General features: G+C 32.5%; 2 protein-coding genes across 2 annotated transcripts in view; one reads left to right on the plus strand and one right to left on the minus strand.

Annotated features, from left to right (window-relative positions):
- The window catches only part of LOC145314216 (organic cation transporter protein-like), a 76,309-nt gene extending 65,735 nt beyond the window's left edge, over positions 1–10,574 (plus strand). The window contains exons 10-19 of the mRNA XM_080154047.1: positions 1,146–1,210; positions 1,585–1,678; positions 3,609–3,723; positions 6,382–6,506; positions 6,842–6,972; positions 7,386–7,514; positions 8,014–8,163; positions 8,337–8,432; positions 9,747–9,808; positions 10,142–10,574. Of these exons, the coding sequence (XP_080010173.1) occupies positions 1,146–1,210; positions 1,585–1,678; positions 3,609–3,723; positions 6,382–6,506; positions 6,842–6,972; positions 7,386–7,514; positions 8,014–8,163; positions 8,337–8,432; positions 9,747–9,808; positions 10,142–10,237 (1,063 nt within the window). The 3' untranslated portion in view covers positions 10,238–10,574. The remainder of the gene's footprint in view (positions 1–1,145; positions 1,211–1,584; positions 1,679–3,608; positions 3,724–6,381; positions 6,507–6,841; positions 6,973–7,385; positions 7,515–8,013; positions 8,164–8,336; positions 8,433–9,746; positions 9,809–10,141) is intronic.
- A 3,826-nt stretch (positions 10,575–14,400) lies between these two features.
- LOC145314218 (uncharacterized) lies at positions 14,401–19,037 on the minus strand. Its single transcript, XM_080154050.1, has 8 exons — positions 18,748–19,037; positions 18,271–18,438; positions 17,824–18,016; positions 17,431–17,507; positions 16,503–16,564; positions 15,999–16,067; positions 15,518–15,591; positions 14,401–14,820 (listed from the first exon to the last, which is right to left on the minus strand). Exons 1-8 carry the CDS (start codon positions 19,020–19,022, stop codon positions 14,755–14,757), a joined length of 984 nt encoding a protein of 327 aa, XP_080010176.1. The 5' UTR covers positions 19,023–19,037; the 3' UTR covers positions 14,401–14,754.
- Positions 19,038–19,255: the final 218 nt, after the last annotated feature.

Consider the following 19,255-nt stretch of genomic DNA (forward strand, 5'->3'; position numbering starts at 1 on the left):
TAGTCTGATAACTGTTTAGTCATGGATAAGGGATAGGAAACCTGGCCATTAATTAGGTCCCGGCCTAGATTCTAAAGGGATATTGCAACTTTTACAAATTCCTATCAAACTGGCGGACGGTCCCAAGTAGCTATCGCTCTAAACCAATAAGGATTGGCCTGTTTTGTATCAACCAATCACCAATTGGCGGACGAGAATATAATAAAACGCGGCAATAAAAAAATTTATCTTGTCTGCTAAGAAATAAAGATAGGAATTAATAAGAAAAGGTGTTCGATCACTTCAACTTAAATATCAAATCTGCCCAGAGTTTACATTAAAAAATATCATATATAAAAAAACAAAAATAGAGTGATAATTTTTGGAAAGTAGGTAGCTACGAATTTATTCATTTGGTAGTTTATAAATGAAATGTTGTATTTTAAATTTTAAAACTTTATACGGAATTAATGTACTATTAAATGCTAAAAAGTACAAAAAAAACATTATTCTACTAACATAGAACAAGATTATTGATAGAAGGTTACCCAAGTACTTATTTACTTATTGTACTAAATTTATTTATTTATTTCGAATTTTAATAAGAAATGATAAAATAATATTTTTAAAAAAAATTTTTACTCTTTAATAAAAATGCAAGAGACAAAAAAACATCATAACGTGATTTTAACAAAAGCCATTAATATATAGACTAGCTACCTGAATTTTATTCTATACTTTATCTACACACACACACAGCTATTTCATTACTGTTTATAACGAACTACTGCGTCATCCCAAAACTAGTTTTTTAGGCCTAGGCTTGAAATAGGCCTGAAATAATATTTTCCTACGTTTCCTATCCCTTATCCCTGTGTTTAGTGAAGATAACCCTATCCAAAGAGAATCTGTTATTCAATTTACTTTGTCCCTCGGTCATGCTACAAAAAACAATATGTTATATTCTTCCTCTCTTTTTCTTGATATTGGCTCTATATTTTACTTTTTACGTTTGACCATTCATGATTTCTTTGGGATTTGCTACTTGGATGTTGTCATTTTGTTATTATTTTCTTTCATTAAAGTTTTAAAAATCTTGAGTTACTTGGCAATTTAAATATTTACATTTTAGCCCATTGAAATCTAAAATAATTTTTATTCTTTAGAGTTGTGAATGCTTTCTTCATTATTGGAATCTTTGAAACACAGTTCACATATTCGATTGAGTTTGGTAAGTTTATTTTCATTGCATTTGTGAATACTATAATTAAAGGTAGAGGATTTCCTCAGGGATCATGAAATTAACACATTTTATAAAAAGTTCCCTAAGTTGTTAAGTCTACAAATGAGAAAACTTTATTTAAAACTTTGGGTACCAGTAATGTCCCCAACCTAGTATTTGTTGTTTAAGTTATTTCTAGCTGTGAAACTACTCAAGTAATCCATGTATGTATGTCTGTCTCTAATACATCCTTGTTTCCACAAGTATATTTTTCTTGATTTCTCTTTTAGAGTAGAATAAGTTTGCCATTGTTTGACTTGTAAACCCTGCAGATATGGCAGAATTACTATAATTTCTTAATGGCGGTTTATCCTTATTCTAAGTTGGAGGAAAATGGGGCACAGTAGTTGGAATGGGAATGGAGTATTTCTGGGTGGCAGGATGGTTGACACTGGCTTTATTAGCTTACCTGATCAGGTAATGTCTTCTTCTTTACAGTTTTTTTTGATGGATTTTTCTAAATAAATAAAGTAAAATAATTTCCATTCAAGTGATATGCGAGTTGCAAGCACAGAAAACAACACCCCCTTTCTATTTCTTCCCCATCTCCATTATATTGAGGCTTTGTTTTTTTCTTTCTGTATAACCAATGCATGGAGACCTGGTTGCATGCAGTGCCCTAATCCTGAAGTGCTACCCTCTACCTAATAAAACTTAACCTGATCTGACTTAAAGGAAGCCAGCAAGAAATACCACGCTTTAACTGCTGAAAGACTGCCACAAGTAGACCTAATACTCCAAATTTGAAGCCTTCAGCTTCTATAACAAAAAAGTTCTAGGCATTTTAAAATGACATTTTATGTACAATGAAAATTTTGAAAGAATCTCAATGCTAATGTTAGAAATTTTGAAATTAAACTATGTGGCCTTGAAACAAAATTATAATCTTATTTTTGTCATACATTTAGGTTGCCAGTGTGTTTAAATGATTTATTCTTTTATGGAAAAATCATACATAATAAAATAGTAAAAATACAACAAATTTTAATTAAAAGAATCATATCATACATACAAATAAAAAAACGTAATCATTTCAAAGAATAATATAAATAATAAGCTAACTACATATGATAGAGATAAAATTCGTTATAAATGAGATATTGTCACAAGACAGTTAACCCTCCTTGGGTCAAAGTAAGGGCACAATGGGCCGCAATGTAGCCATAAATATGGCAATCATCAGTATTTCTTTGGTTAAATACTGGAAAATAATGATATGCCTATGTTACTCCCCATAATAACATAGTATAATGCATATATAATAAAGATTATAATAATGATAATAAACATGATAATAGATAATATAGATTTGTAGTTGAATACATTGATGTTATTCTTCTTTCCGATATGTTCTTTCAATTGATGTAATCAAGATTCCACGGAAAGAATGATGGATAAAATCGTCAGCTTTGCTTTTGTTGATATTTACAGTTTGTACAGGATACTGAATTCTTCTGTATTAATACTTGGCGAAAAATTGACTTGAAAATGCCTTAGTATAAGACAGTTCGTCTACAGCACGACGCAAACATTTAATTAAAAATGCCTTTGCGTAACTAATAATATTTTTACAATAAAAATACCCATTTTTATAGTCAAAATCATTTTAAAAAATTAAGTTTAACTTGCGTTGTACCGAGTGTTCTGTAGCCAATCAGAAGGCTGAATCAGCTAAGCAACCAATCACAGTTGAGCTTGTATTAGTTTTCCCCTTTGTTTCTGCTATGATTTTCGTTCAAAATGCAATTTAAATCGAATTTTTTTCATAGATTTTGACTATGAAATGTGGTGTTTTTATTGAAAAAATGTAATCAGTTACCGGCAATCTAAATTCCTGACAAAGATAAGGTTATAATTTTATGTCTAGGCGGCATAATTTAATATTGTTTTTTCTTTTATGAGCATTGTAAATTTTTCAAAATTTTCATTGTACATGAAATGCGAACCCGGTATTAGTGTCGGACTGATTATGACGTAACAAAAAAAATTAGCCAATGAGAGGACATTATTGACCAATGGTAAAATTCATAGTAGCCTCTCATTGGCTAATTTTTTTTGTTACGTCATAATCAGTCCGACACTAATACCGGGTTCATGAAATGCTATTTTAAAATGCCTAGAACTTTTTTGTTATTGAAGCTGAAGGCTTTAAATTTGGGGTATTGGGTCTACTTGTGGCAGTCTTTCAGTAGTTAAAGCGTGGTATTTCTTGCAGGCGTCCTTTAAAATACAAACACAGTTTACAATTTATCACACAATAAGAAGTTCTATGCTTGACCTGACAAGGCACCGTCAATTATTTACTTTTTAAGTATAGAACCATAGATTAATACCTGTCTTGTTTCAGATCCTGGAGAACTCTAACCCTGGTAATATCCCTGCCATCCCTGTCTGCCCTGCTTATGATTTGGCTTGTACCAGAGTCCCCCAGATGGCTCCTATCCAAAGGAAGACTAGATGAGGTAATGTTATATCCCTGTCTGTCCTGTTTATGATTTGGCTTGTACCTGAATCCCCCAGATGGCTCTTATTCAAAGGAAGACTAGAAGAGGTAATGTTATTTATAAGTTTTCCCTACTTATAATTTGGCTAATACCTTAATCCCCCAGATGGCTTCTGTCCAAAGGAAGACTAGATGAGGTAATGTTATATCTATGTCTGTCCTGTTTATGATTTGGCTTGTACCTGAATCCCCCAGATGGCTTCTATCCAAAGGAAGACTAGATGAGGTAATGTTATATCTATGTGTGACCAGCTTATGATTTGGCTTATGCCTGAGTCCCCCAGATGGCTTCTATCCAAAGGAAGACTAAAAGAGGTAATGTTATATCCTTGTCTGTCCTAGTTATGATATGGATTTTACCTGAATCCCCCAGATGGCTTCTGTCCAAAGGAAGACGAGATGAGGTAATGTTATATCTATGTGTGACTTGCTTATGATTTGGCTTGTGCCTAAGGAAGACTAGATGAGGTAATATACCTTTATTTGTATAGTTCTTAACTTCTTATACTTGTTTTTGAACTGGAATATTCCTTAAAAACTCAGAATTAAAATTTTTCAAGTGGATACATGATTAAACTAATTTTTCACTCTTCATTTGCCACTCACTCACTCTCTTTCTCTCTGTTTATCTTTCTATCTCATTCTTGAATTTTTTGTAATGTTCTTTCTTTTTCTTTATGTTTTTCTTTCTATTTCTCTCCATTTTTCTCTCTCTTTTTTTTGTTGCTATATTCTCTTTATTTAATTTCCCACTTCTCTACTAATGAACATAACTATCCCTGTACAAAAATTGTGTGAAATTGAGTGCACTTGACACAATGATCTATCAAGTTTAAATCCTAATTCAAAATCAGGAATATAGTAAAATACAGGAAGAAAAATATAGAAAACAAAATAGTAAAAATAATATGAAGATAAATAGATCCTTTCATGAAAATAACAGAATGTCTTTCTGTCTTTTGACTATTAAATATTATCTTGCTAACAAATGGTTCTCCTTATAAGCTTAGGGAGGGTAACACTTATAGGATAGAATAACCTTGACACACATAAGAAAAAAGAAAGAAAAAATACCGCACCCCCAACAAAAAAAGCATTATTTTTCTTTCAAACATAAAATTTAAAGTAGTGGGTAGACTACAAATAAACTCAAATGTAAAGAATATGACAAGACTTACATAGATACTGTTCACTAAGCTATAAAAATTGGAAAGAATTTTAATGAATATAATAGATTTGAAATCTGCATAAAATTTTAAGGATTTTTTTTATAAAATTCGTTTTTTATATAATTCATTATTTAAAAGCGCAAATCCAATTTAAGTTAATAAATTTTGACCAATAGGATAGGTGGATTGGAAACTACCTGCGCTCTAATTGGTTGAATGATGTACGTCACTTAAGTTTCTCCAATCAGGGCGCAGATAGTTTTCAATACACCAATCACAGATGTCAAAATTATTTAACTTAATTTGTATTTGCGCTTATAGATATAGAATTATACAAAAAACGAATTTTATAAAAATTCCTTAAAATTTTATGCAGATTTCAAATCTTTTATATTCATTAAAATTCTTTCCAATTTTTATAGCTTACTGTTCACATGACCTTGGAAAACGAATCAATTCATATGAAATACTGTAAAAAAATATCATTCTTAAGAATTCAAAAATAGATTTTTAATGCATTGGGGTTTTTCCTAACTATTTGAAATTTAACATGATGATTCCTGTCACAATTTATAAGTATGATAACTCTTTAATAAGAAGTAGAAAGAGAAAAAAGGCACAGCTTTAAAATTGAATAATCTAAAATTAGGTAAGTTTTTATTAGATAAAAGTTTTGTTCAGATTTTAACCTAATCAATCAACTCTTTTGGTTAAGGCTGCTGTCACTCTAACACCATGTCTGGCAACCAAAGATAACTAAGAGGTGCCTATCTCTCCTTTTCTGTTCAAAAAACAGGTTTATTAGGCAATGCAACAATTAACAGACAAATAATTCTTTCTGGAAGTCTTTACTGTGTATGTTTGTGTTTGTTTTGGGCAAAGTCACTCCCCCAACTCTATATTTTATTACTGCGCATCTGTCACAGTAGCAGTAGGAGCCATTATTACGCGGTTTGAGCCGATATTTGAACTCTTCACCTTTCTTTCTAGTTAGCTAGAACTTTATTTCTTCACTGGTGGCTACGCCCCTAGAGGCCTCTAGTGGCACTTGAGGAGGAGAGAGTCAAATTTAATAACATAATTTCTTATTTTAAATTTTAAAAGAAAAAGTTAAAAAAAATTTGGGGGGAGCAAAATTTTTTTTTTAGGGGGGTTGCTCTCTTCCCCCCCCCCCTTATTTTTAATTTTAGCTAGAAAAATATAAAAAAAATTTTTTGGGGGGGGTGGGGGAAATTTTCATTTTTTGGGGGGTTTTGGGTGTCTCATCCCCCCCAAAAAATAGTTATAAACCTTCCCGGGACCTTTGAGAGGCTACCCTGTTAAGGGGAACCCGATCGGTTCAGCGGTTAGCGAGATCCTTAGGTACAGACACACAGATACACAGACAAACAAACATCCTGTTACTTTAGTATAAGGATTGCTGATTTGTTAATCCTTGTTATTTTTAGGCAGAGAAAATCATCAGAGCCGCAGCCATAGAGAATAACAAACCCCTGCCAGAAAGCTGGAAGCCTAAACCTGTCAGGAAAACTGAGGAAAATGAATCTAAAGTTACTTTGCTGGATCTATTCAAGTGAGTTTAATTTACAGGGATCTTAGAGGATAAAATGATTGGCGATAAATAAATGCTCTTACCGAATGATAAACAAAATCATGTCTTCCGTAGATTAATATTTTTTGTTGAAATGTTTAAACACTAATAGTTTGAAGCAAACCAATCCAAATTCAATTGAAGTACCCTAAATTTTTTGAGCCAATGTTTAAGATAATATTTATGCTGAGGAAATTCTACGGAATTACCTGTACCCAATATAACGAAACCTAACCTGACCTAAAGTAAAAGCATACACAGAACCTTGCCCCCTCCCCCCCTAATGTTGTTTATGATTTTAATTGTCTTTTTATCAGGACCCCGAACATGAGAAAGAAAATCCTGATTCTGTATTACAATTTCTTTGTGAATGCATTTCTGTATTTTGGGCTGACACTCAATATTGGAGACTTGGGTGGAGATGTATACATCAATTTTACTGCATCAGGTACTGGATTTTTAAAACTTTCTTGATGTTTCTTTTTTCTACTTTTGATCATTGATGTTTGAAATCATTGAAGATTTTAGGAAATGTTGTTTGTTAAATATCTAGAGCAAATTTAATTATTTCACAATTAAGTTAAATGACAGGGTTAAAACCATGGACTGTGAATTGATATTCATTATTTATAATGAATAAAATAACCCCTTCTGTAGATTAATATCCTTGGTTTAAATGTTTAGATTTTGCTAATCTGAACAAACTAATCAAGATTTGATAAAAGTTTTAAACCTTGTTATAAAACTTCAGATACCAATGTAATTTTAAGTTTAATGTTCCTTTCCTCCCTGGCTAATTAGTCTTCATTCCATATGTCAATGTGATGCAACTTATTTTTAAATATGAGTTATCATTTTTAGGATTGTTAGAGATTCCAGCTTATGGTGCAGCTATCTATGTGCTGTCCAAGTGTGGTAGAAGAATTCCTTATGGATCCTCTCTTATTCTATCTGGACTATTCTTACTATCTGTATCATTTGTACCTAGAGGTAATTATATCTATACATATATTATATATTCTATACAAATATAATAGTATTCCTAATTGTTCCTCTCTTATTCTATCTGGACTATTCTTACTATCTGTATCATTTGTACCTAGAGGTAATTAGGTAATTATATATAAACATTTATCTTTTTTTAGCATCATTTGAAAATAAATTTAAGCCATGAACATATGTATAACTTTAAAAGTAAACACAAACATGTTGACTAAAATTTGTTGTCTATGTTTCTAAATATATTGGCATTATATAAAATTGTTTTAAATCATTTTATACAGTAAGTAACAAATATGCGACCTTAGCAAAGCTTTTGATAATTGTCGTGATACTTGAACACTTGCAGAGTTGTTTGAAGTTGAGAGACAGAGAGACATAAGTAATGCTTCTTTAGTATTTAGGATTCTATATAGGATCTTTTATTTTTAGTAGTGAAGCTATTCTATATATATCTATAACTTGTAATAATGAATATGTATATTTCTAGGTGTATACCACAAAGATTGGCCCTGCATGGTATTAGCTCTTCTTGGTAAGACATGCGTCACATTCTCTTTCGGCGCCATCTTTGTTTACGCAGCTGAACTTGTACCAACAGAGATTAGAACTTCAGCTATCGGGAGTGCTTCATTCTTAGGTAATAATTATCTTAAGTCGATTTCCTGCCATATAAGATATTCTGTATTAAACTGTATTATAGTCTAATGTTTTTATAGCTGAAATATTATAAGAAGGAATTATAGCACCCTGGGTTGGAAAGCTGAAAGAAAACCATCTCTATACTATATAAATATATTATTAATTATGTAGGAAGAATAGGAGGTATTATAGCACCCTGGGTTGGAAAGCTGACAGAATACCATCCCTACATCCCTGTTGGAATCTTTGGTATCAATGCTATTCTAGGTAGGTATTTTTTTGTTTAGTAAACATATAAACAGTTTTGGTGCTTTCACAAAAAAAACCCAGAACATATTTTTAAATTATATCTCTATTTTCTAATATACCTACAGGGCTACTTTGCCCAGTTTAACCTAACATAACATAACCTACAGAAAACCACAACCATATGGTAAACCAACTATTTTTTTATTTCAAACTAAAGGGGAAGTTGGGTTTCATGTGGGGTAGGGTGGGTCGATTTTGGACATTTTTTTTCTGAGGCCAAAGCGGGGATCTGCACTCAATTTATATAGATATAATACACCTCTGGATGATTTAAAATTTATCCTAAGTCTTAAAACCGCTGACGACCAGACATTCAATTGTATAGCTATTTGTAAATGGGAGTAAAAAATTTATTGAATCAGAACTATGGCTTCATGGTGCTCCCTGGAAATGCCTTGAGGAGCTGAGTCAGGAACTTTTGTCCGTTTCAAAAAATCTTGTTCCTAGCCTTAGAAAATCTAAAATACCTCTACAAATTGGACAATTCTCAATAAACCTTAAAAATTTTTGTTTTTTTAGTGATTTCTAAGGCTAGGAACGAGATATTTTGAAACGGACAAAAGTTCCTGATTCAGCTCCTCAAGGCCTTTCCAGGGAGCACCATGAAGCCATAGTTCTGATTCAAAAATATTTTTGAATGTCGTCTTTGCATACTAATAAGTAATGAATTATATTTTTACGTGGTCGTGTTCTAAAACTCAATTTTTTAAAATTCTTTTTCGGTCAGAAATGTTTTTAAGGTTAATTTTATCTGTTGCATATCCCCGCTTTGTCTAATTCCGATATGAACCCACCCTAATGTGGGGTTATATAAAGTAGTAAGGATTTTTGTCTGTAGCTCCAGATCTCGCTTACCGTTGGACCAATATGGTTCTTTTTTAGTAAATATGGTTTATAACTTTCTTTAGGGAGAGTACTTCTACCATTGCCTTTACCATTTTGCCCCTAATACCCCCTATTTTTTTTTTACTTTTTCTTATAAAAATAAAATTTTAAGTGAAAAGTCGACCCCTGACCTTCCAACAAAAGCCCCTATAGGCCTCTTTGGACGTACCCGCGTAGAGGTTTTTTTAGTATACTTACTTTAATATTATTTTAGCTGGATCTATTGCATTTATGCTTCCTGAAACTATTTTTTTTTACTTTTTCTTATAAAAATAAAATTTAAAGTGAAAAGTCGACCCCTGACCTTCCAACAAAAGCCCCTATAGGCCTCTTTGGACGTACCCGCGTAGAGCTTTTTTTAGTATACTTACTTTAATATTATTTTAGCTGGATCTATTGCATTTATGCTTCCTGAAACTTTGGGTACTGAATTACCATACACAATCCAAGTAAGTACTTTATAAAATGATAACGGCTAGAATAATATGACTGTGCTTTTTAGGAAAGCTTTTTAAACTACAGAGTTTTTTAAGACTTTAAGATTACAGTCTTATGTTGATTTATATTGACATCACAGAATATACAGGATACTGTCAAAATTTTTTTTGGCTATTCTTGAAAACTATTAGTTGGTCCGATGTCGTTCTTTAAACATTTACTTGACAAATTCATTTCATTTTCTCAGTTATCATTAAAGATAGATGTATGCAATTTTGTACCATGAGCACAATGCCTAACTTACTTTTTGCAATAATTTTTAATCACATTGTAAAATTTTTCAGGAATCAGAAAAATTGGAGCTAGTGAGTCTATTCCCATCCAAGAAGAAATCTTCACAAAAAACTGCTGCTGATCTAGAATTATCTCAAAAAATGTAAACTCACCGTAACAATTACAATGACGTGTTACTTTTTGGTTAACAAATATGTTGAAATTTCAAAAATTTTAGTTTAATTTTTTTATTAATTAGTTTAATGTCAACTATAGGATTGGCCTTTAGAAGTTCTTAAGTTATCTTGAGAGTTAGGGTTTCCTTAGCCTCACATAGATATAAAGTAAAATGTAGGAAACGTTAGGCTAGCCTCTAAGACATTTTAAAGGATATGGCCCATTATTTTTGTACAAATATTATACAATTTTAATTTGTACATATATATTTTGTATTTTTATGATAATTAACATTGTTATTTTTACAATAAATAATATTTAAAATTGTTTTTACTTTATTATTCTTTCTATCTGCCTGTCTGTCCGTCAGTTTTTCAGTCAGTCTGTAATGCTATGGGGGAAATGTGATTTAGTTAGCAGCTATTCAGATATACGGAATAACTTTTTAGTGAAGATTCCCTATACCAATGAGTGTCCAGTATGAAATTTATTTTGTCAAACATGCTACAAAATGTAAATACAAAATTTTTTTTTAAACGCGAGAATGGTTTCTATTTTGTCCATATATTTGCTACTTTTGGATGTTGTCATCCTAGTTTTCTAATTAACCCGAACTGTAACATTAGATAATTATCAGCTTAACGTCGGGCTCGAATATTGCCCCAATCCTAATCATACCTAAAGACGTTAAAAGTCAAACCTACAGATGATATGTCAGATGTACGACATTAATTGTAAGAGCAAGGAGTAGAAAGCCTTGGCCAAAAGCAAGCAAAGTTCGTGCCATCAAAGGGCTAGATGTTCGCAATAGTTTGGATATGTGTGCAAAAAAACCTACTATATAAAAGTCTGGCATTAAAAATTAATACATTTTTTAATGTTTATTAATACAATCACAATAATGTTAAACTCATGGAAGCGTTATATGTATAATAATATATGTATATAAGATTATTGTATAAAATAGAAAAAAAATACAAAATTGCAAGTACAAAAATAGAAATTTTGAAATAATTTAGTTTATTTGTTTTTTTATTAAGATTTATAATTCTGAATCTTTATAGCGTTGTTTGTCCTATAGCAAAGTGGAAATGAAAATTGAAAATTAGTTATTTTTCGCATCGTATTATAGACAGCCTTCCGTGGATAATAAATTCAATATAATAAGATTAAAACCAGTTTTATTAGCCATGAGGAAACAAGGCTCGGGCCAAATAATGGTATTAATTCTATGATTTTTATTTTTGATATTCGTAGAAAGTTGTCTGTAATACAATGCTATACATGCTTTTTCATTATGGCTAAGAACCGGTTCTAATCCAGCAGATATTAATCGGTTTCGAAGCCGTACTGGAAAATTTATTACATATTTAGTTTACAGCATTATGTAACAAAAAAAACGGTGATTTACCTAAAAGTGCCTGGTGCGCATAGTACCTCCCTCTAGTTTTTCGCTATGCCTAACTCTTACGAGGTGCGCTACCCAATATTTTATAACCTAATCTACCCTAAAGTAACAAACAAACAAAAAACACCCTTATTTTCAATATATTTCTAAATATAAAGGGTGGGGTGGGTGATCCACTCGACACTTTAGGGGAAACCGCGGTTAAAACACATAAATAATAGGAGACAAATTTAATTTCTTTTATTAAAATAAATTTATAATATAATGATCAAGTTACAAACCACCAGAAAAGAGGGGGGGGGGTAGATATACCACACTTTTCTGGGATCTTGTTGAGTCAAGTATCAACTGTTGGGAATATCAAAGGATGACTCCATGCAAAATTTGAGCCGGATCCGGTCAAAACCGGCCGTGAATTTTATGAAAAACCGTTTTTTTCCGGTTTTTAGGGGGTATCTGTAAATCGATTCAGCTGGAGCAAAACCGGTTAGAGGTACAAAAAATTTTACTTCACATGAAATTTAGCCTATGCAATTGCCTACAAAATTGTACTTCATCATCAACTTGATTGGACAACTCTTTCCCCTCCTAAATGTCCATTAAAACCTCGGAAACGGCAAAAATCGCCAAAAATCACGCCTTCGGCGGCAAATAACGGCTAAACGGTCAGCCGGAGGCGAATGAAACATAAATAAAGAAATGTCTGCCTCAAAAAGTTGTTCAACATCAAAGAGATGCTTGAAGTCTCTAAAACGACTCCTTCCCCTCCTTTAAGGGGAAAAACTGAAAAAACGTGATTTTCAAAAGTATGCCCACTTCGTGGGTGTGGGGGGCACTGAACCCGTCACCCCAGGGTCACCAAATATAAAGTCTAGGCGACCCACAATGCTGAATTTTCACCAAGTGAAAGTCTTGTGTCATTATCTTTTATGAGAAAAAAGTTATTAATTAATTAAAATTTCAAATTGTGATTTTTTGATGGATTTCTTTGATGAAATGACAGGCCGGTCAATTTTTAGGCCGTTTTTTGCTGTTTTCGGCCCGCCACGCCCAAACGGTTTGAGATAATCTCACGGGACCTTTTGCCCGACCTAAGCCTGGTTATTTGTAAGGTCTAAGAAAAAAAAATCCCGGATTGGATGAAGCACGACGTCGCTGCGTGCCGTCAAAAATCGCTGGTCGGCTCATTTTGCCCCCTCAAACCCTCACCTCGTGCCATTTTTCTGTGTAAAGATTATAATTATAATCTTTTGCGTAAGTCTGTTTTTTTTCCTAGACCTCACAAATAACCAGACTTAGGTTGGGCAAAAGGTCCCGTGAGATTATCTCAAACCGTTTAGGCGTGACGGCCCAAAAACCGCAAAAAATGGCCTAAAAATTGACCGGCCTGTCATTTCATCACAGAAATCCATCAAAAAATCACAATTTGAAATTTTAATTAATTAATAACTTTTTTCTCATAAAAGATAATGACACAAGACTTTCACTTGGTGAAAATTCAGCATTGTGGGCCGCCTAGACTTTATATTTGGTGACCCTGGGGTGACGGGTTCAGTGCCCCCCACACCCATGAAGTGGGCATACTTTTGAAAATCACGTTTTTTCAGTTTTTCCCCTTAAAGGAGGGGAAGGAGTCGTTTTAGAGACTTCAAGCATCTCTTTGATGTTGAACAACTTTTTGAGGCAGACATTTCTTTATTCATGTTTCTTTCGCCTCCGGCTGACCGTTTAGCCGTTATTTGCCGCCGAAGGCGTGATTTTTGGCGATTTTTGCCGTTTCCGAGGTTTTAATGGACATTTAGGAGGGGAAAGAGTTGTCCAATCAAGTTGATGATGAAGTTCATTTTTGTAGGCAATTGCATTGGCTAAATTTCATGTGAAGTAAAATTTTTTATACCTCTAACCGGTTTTGCTCCAGCTGAATCGATTTACAGATACCCCCTAAAAACCGGAAAAAAACGGGTTTTCATAAAATTCACGGCCGGTTTTGGCCGGATCCGGCTCAAATTTTGCATGGAGTCATCCTTTGATATTCCCAACAGTTGATACTTGACTCAACAAGATCCCAGAAAAGTGTGGTATATCTAGGGGGGGGGGGGGGATATTGGACTGTAAATTACACATGTACAAAAAAGTTTTATAACCACGAAATCTTATTGGTTGCCCCAAAATCTTTCGGTACTTTTACTAAATTTTAATTGGTTGGTCACAAACTAAAAGTGGGCAAACTTTTCAATCAATCATTTTATTTTACAGAAGGAGTAATTTTTATTCATTATAATTGGGGATGCATATCAATTTATCTTTCATTGACTTATACCAATAGATCTATGTTAACCCCTAACTAAAAACTTAATTCAAAGTCAGGCATTTGATTTATTCAAATAACCCTTCTTAAGATCAAAATTATGAGTTAAAAAGTTTGTAAAATACTAGTTTGAATTCACCAAAGTACCCAAAGTTTTTAAGCAAACGAATAAAACTTTGAAAACTACTGTAGCTTACAATCCCCTCCCTCCCTGTTCAAAATACATAAATATAATTGATAAAATTTAATCAATTAAAATACACTTTGTTCACACCTACATTCTATCAACAAGAATGTCATTCTAGTTCAATTATTTGAAATGTCAATTATTGATTCATATTTTATATAATTTTAATAAAATTAATTAAAAGCTATGGAGAGAAGGACATTGGACTGTAAATTACATTGATCCCCAAAGTTTTTTAAAACACGATATCTTAAGAAAAAAAATTGAGGACTTTTATTAAATCTTGCTCTACAAACATTAAGTGTCCAAACATCAAATAAATTGTCCTAGTAAGATCCCAGTAAAATGCCCTTAAACTGATTCTTCTTATTTCTTAATAATTACAAATTTATAAGCAAGACAGCGTTCATAGCTAGCATAGCACGAAGAAAAAATAATCAAAACTTTAACATGAAAGAAAAACGAATCTACTAGTCTATGAGGGATAGATAATCGGATATATATACGTATCTTAAAATAAAAGATTCTGTAACGTTTTTAAACTTAGAATAAACAGACATAAATAAATGTTAATTTTAGAGAAGTATTGCATAAAATATAATGTTTATGCCCAAATTCTGCAACAATATCCTTCGGATTCGGCACCCTTGTTCTCTCTCATTCGACATCTCTGAAAAAAATGTACGTATATTTTGTTTTTCTGTTTTTACCCAATTTGTTGGCTATTATATTTTATTGATTGGATTGTTTAAACTTTTAGTGATTAAACTTTTCCAAGAAATAATTTGGATTTAAGGTGTAAATTTGTTCCTTGTGTTTGTGGATTTAAATCAATTTTTCCGCATTTGTCCTATCCTATAAGATTCCTATACATTCGTGTCTATTTATCTGTCTTTTTTATCACTATTTATCTACCCACCTGAAGCATACCCCTTCCACCGACGTGGAAGTCAATCTATATACCTATTTATCTATCTATCTATGTAATCACCTAAAGCATACCCCTTCCACCGACGTGGAAGTCCATCTATATACCTATTTATCTATCTATCTATGTACCCACCTGAAGCATACCCCTTCCACCAACATGGAAGTGTGGAGGTCTATCTATCTATCTATCTATGTACTCACCTAAAGCATACCCCTTCCACCAACATAGAAGGCGAAGTGTGGAAGTCCATCTATCTACCTATTTATCTATCTATCTATGTACCCACCTGAAGCATACCCCTTCCACCGACATGGAAGTGTGGAGGTCTATCTATCTATCTATGTACCCACCTGAAGCATACCCCTTCCACCAACATGGAAGACGAAGTGTGGAAGTCCATCTATCTACCTATTTATATATCTATCTATGTACCCACCTGAAGCATACCCCTTCCACCGACATGAAAGTGTGGAAGTCCATCAATTACATATCCGTCCTTTCCACATTCATCTAATCACAAAAGAATCAATTTTAAAAGCTTGCATATACTAATAAATTATTTGTTTCTTTAAAATTACGAAGTATATTACCGCAGACAGACAGACATAAAAAGTTCCGAAAGTATTGGAAAAATAAATTAGATTATGTTTAAATGGCCACTTGTCTTAGGAATCACGAAACCTTTATTTAAAAGAAATATTCATGCCTCTTGAAGCATGAACGACATGCCGACAACCAAGTAAGTTATATACTAGATGTTTAGCGGTACTAGGAATCTTGTGCCAACAATTTCAGCTATGTATCTTTAATAACAGCCTAGAAAATTCACAATTCAACCCTTGCTTTACGGACGAACTGACAGACTGACGGACAGACAAACAAGCAAAGGTAATTATATAGTAGCTTCTCTAACTTACCAAAACTGACACAAGCCATATGAGCGGAGCATCCTGATTGAAACAATTCAAATTTTCTACCTCGCCTCTCTGAAACATGTTATAGTCATTACTTGGATGTAATAGAGTGATACTCGCAGCTGGCTAAAACAATGATAGCCCCTATTCACCTCCTTTACCCCATTCCCTCTATTTAAGCTGGATGAATGAAATGGCCAATATATGATTTCCATATTAGAAACCTAAATTGACGACAATTTCCCCTGTCAATATATCCACAAGGATATTATATCCATTGTCAAGTCATAGTTATTCTATAATTTTATAGTACATAATTTGTACATTTCTCTCGAGTTTTACAAATATTTATAACAAAAAAAGGATATTTAGTAAAGAAAATAAAAAAAAATCAACTTAAATAAACGTAAAATCAATATTGTAGTCTTTTAGAAGCAGTATTGTAGTGGTTGGATGACACTGTAAATTTTTGGAATATTGGGTCACTATCACCAAAAAAATTCTTACCAAATTTTCTCAATCTAGGAGATCTCTGTTTTGAGTTTGTATTTACTGAAATTTCAACGCTGTCCTAATAAGCAGAAAGCAAAATCTTAAATTATTTCTTGTTAAATCTTTAATCTATAATACAAAGTAGAACGATGTCTGTCTGTTTGTGTGTTTGTTTGTAGCGAAGGATCTCGCTAACCGCTGAACCGATCGGGTTCTCCTTTACAGGGTAGCTTCTCATAGGTCCCGGGAAGGTTTATAACTATTTTCTTGGGGGGTGGGACACCCCCGAACCCCCCCAAAAATAAAAAATAACCCCCCCCCAAAAAAAATAAATTCTTTTTAAAACTAAAATTAAAATAGTGGGGTCGACTAACCCCCTCCCCCCCAAAAAAAAAAATTCCCCACCCCCATTTTTTATTTTAAATTTAAATTATGAAAATTGGTTTGATCAAACGTCTTGAGGCTAGGGGCGAAGCCGCTAGTAATATATAAGTAAAATTGACTTATTTAGTAAATTGGGTGCATATCGAGCACTAAAAACTACCGACTTATTTCTTAAATAAATTTATAATAAATGGAAATGGGTATTATATTGACAATTGCGATCCTGCAACCCTGCGGGTACCCAATATAACTTTAGATAACCTAAAAATATAAACAAACAAACCAAACGCCTCCCCTTCCCCACTTCCAACCTTATTTTTAATATATTCCAAAATAGGCGGAGATAGTTCTGAGGTCATTTGAGGGAAATTGCTGGTTTTAATCTTTTGATTGTACATTTCTATATTCGTAGAAAGCTGGATATAATACGATGCTAGACATAGTTTTTTCGTATGGATGAGAACCGGTTCCTATCCACCGGATTCGAATGAATACGAGAAAATATTTTATTCAATCCTTGATTCAAAATAATTTACAGATTTTTTTTAATGATTTATGCTCCTTTTCAGGTACTTGAATACTGTCATCTGAGTTATCTTGTATGATTTGTTGAATATTTTGGTGTCTTCGCGGAGTCTGTTATTTATAAATAAGTAAATTATGTTTGCTACTTTATCCTTATTAGAAATAAAAACTATAAATGTTTATCTTATCTCGCCTTCTTGTCGGTCCTTTCTTTTTCTTGTATTTTTTTCTCTCTACTTTTTTTTCAATATCTTTTTCTAATATCTTTTTATACCCAGAGGATGTTTCACTTTTTACCTTTCTCGCCCCCAACATATAAATACTTTCCAGGGTCTACACTGAAATAGATTCAGCAACAGTTGAGCGTGACATTAGAGTACAAATATATTTACAAGTAGAAAAAAAAATAGTTTGTTTATTTAAATTCCTGAGGTCGTCTTGCATTGTTGTTGTTGTTAAAGGTGAGCTTATTAAATCTGGACTGGATACCAGGAATAGGTCTGCCTCCAGGTACAGGTCTGATTCCAGAGTTTCTGGAGGGTACAGGTCTAGGACTACTAGATACTACAGGGCGTGGGCGTGCCTGCGGGTTGGATTTAAATAGACTTTCCTCATTCACTCTTAATTTAAACATAATTTTACTTTTTATTCAAAGATGTAGAGATAAATATTTTGAAAATTAGATTTTAGATATAACAGATATATGGAAAGATAAGTATAAAACAATAATAATAAAAAAATCAGTTCATTTAGAAAAAATCTACAAAGAAAAAATATTCAGACATTCAAACAAACAGTCTTTTAGGTAGATAGATATGTATAAAAATAGACACACATAGAAGTAAATAGGTAGATAGATACTTAAAATACTTACTCAATGAAAATAGGTTCATCTGAAGAAACTATTTCAATAGGTTCACTATCTTCTTCTTTGTTAACTTTGTTTGTTTGTGTTGGTCTCAGTCTCTTGGGGAAAGCTCTTCCTTGTTTCTCAGGGTTGGATATTCTATTAGGGAACTTGGGAATCTTGCTGGGCTTAAACCTAAACAAGTAAAACTTATTTTTTAAAACCATATTTGTACTATGTATAACACTGTCTGTTTGTATGTCTCTATATAAATATGGTTGTCTGCCTGTCAGTCTATCTTTATGTCTGTTTGTATGTCTGTATGTCTTTCTTCATATATGTATGTCCATCAGAATGTATGTATGTATATATGTATGTATGCTTGTCTGTCTGTTTTTAAGAATTGCATCTTAAAGTCAACTAAAAATTCACAATTCTCAATTATTTGTACTTTACGTTAAAGGTTCCAATCTTTTGACCATTAAATTATAAATAGTAACTTGCCTTTTCACTTCTTCTTCATTGGTGTTCTCCTTTGAAAATGTTTTATCTCCAAATCTTGGTTTAAATCTGCCAGCAATTGGAAACGCGTCTTTGATTTTCAAAATGTCATCTTCCTTATGCAGAATGTCTTCTTCTATTTTGATGATATCATCTTCCTTTTGGAGAATGTCTTCTTCGGTTTTGAGAAAGTCATCATCTAGCTTAAAGTTTGGTCTTTTAAACCCTGTACATAAAGCAACTCTATAAATAGTATTTATATATTTAAAACTTTTCATTTTATAGGAAATTTTAGCTTTAATATCTTTTATGCAAAGCATGTTTTATAAAGCTTTAGATTCCTCACTTTGGATGTCCAAACACTTTTCTGTTTGTAACATTTGTACTTATGCATGTAACAAATTTATAAGTAATGAGGATGGGAGGGGAAATTGGACTGTAAATTATGCTGGTACCTAAATTTAAATAAACATGCTCTCTCATTTGTTGCATACAAATTTTTTAGGTACTT

Source organism: Acartia tonsa, chromosome 3, assembly GCF_053477335.1.
Source record: "Acartia tonsa isolate MP-2025a chromosome 3, ASM5347733v1, whole genome shotgun sequence".
NCBI lineage: Eukaryota > Metazoa > Arthropoda > Copepoda > Calanoida > Acartiidae > Acartia > Acartia tonsa.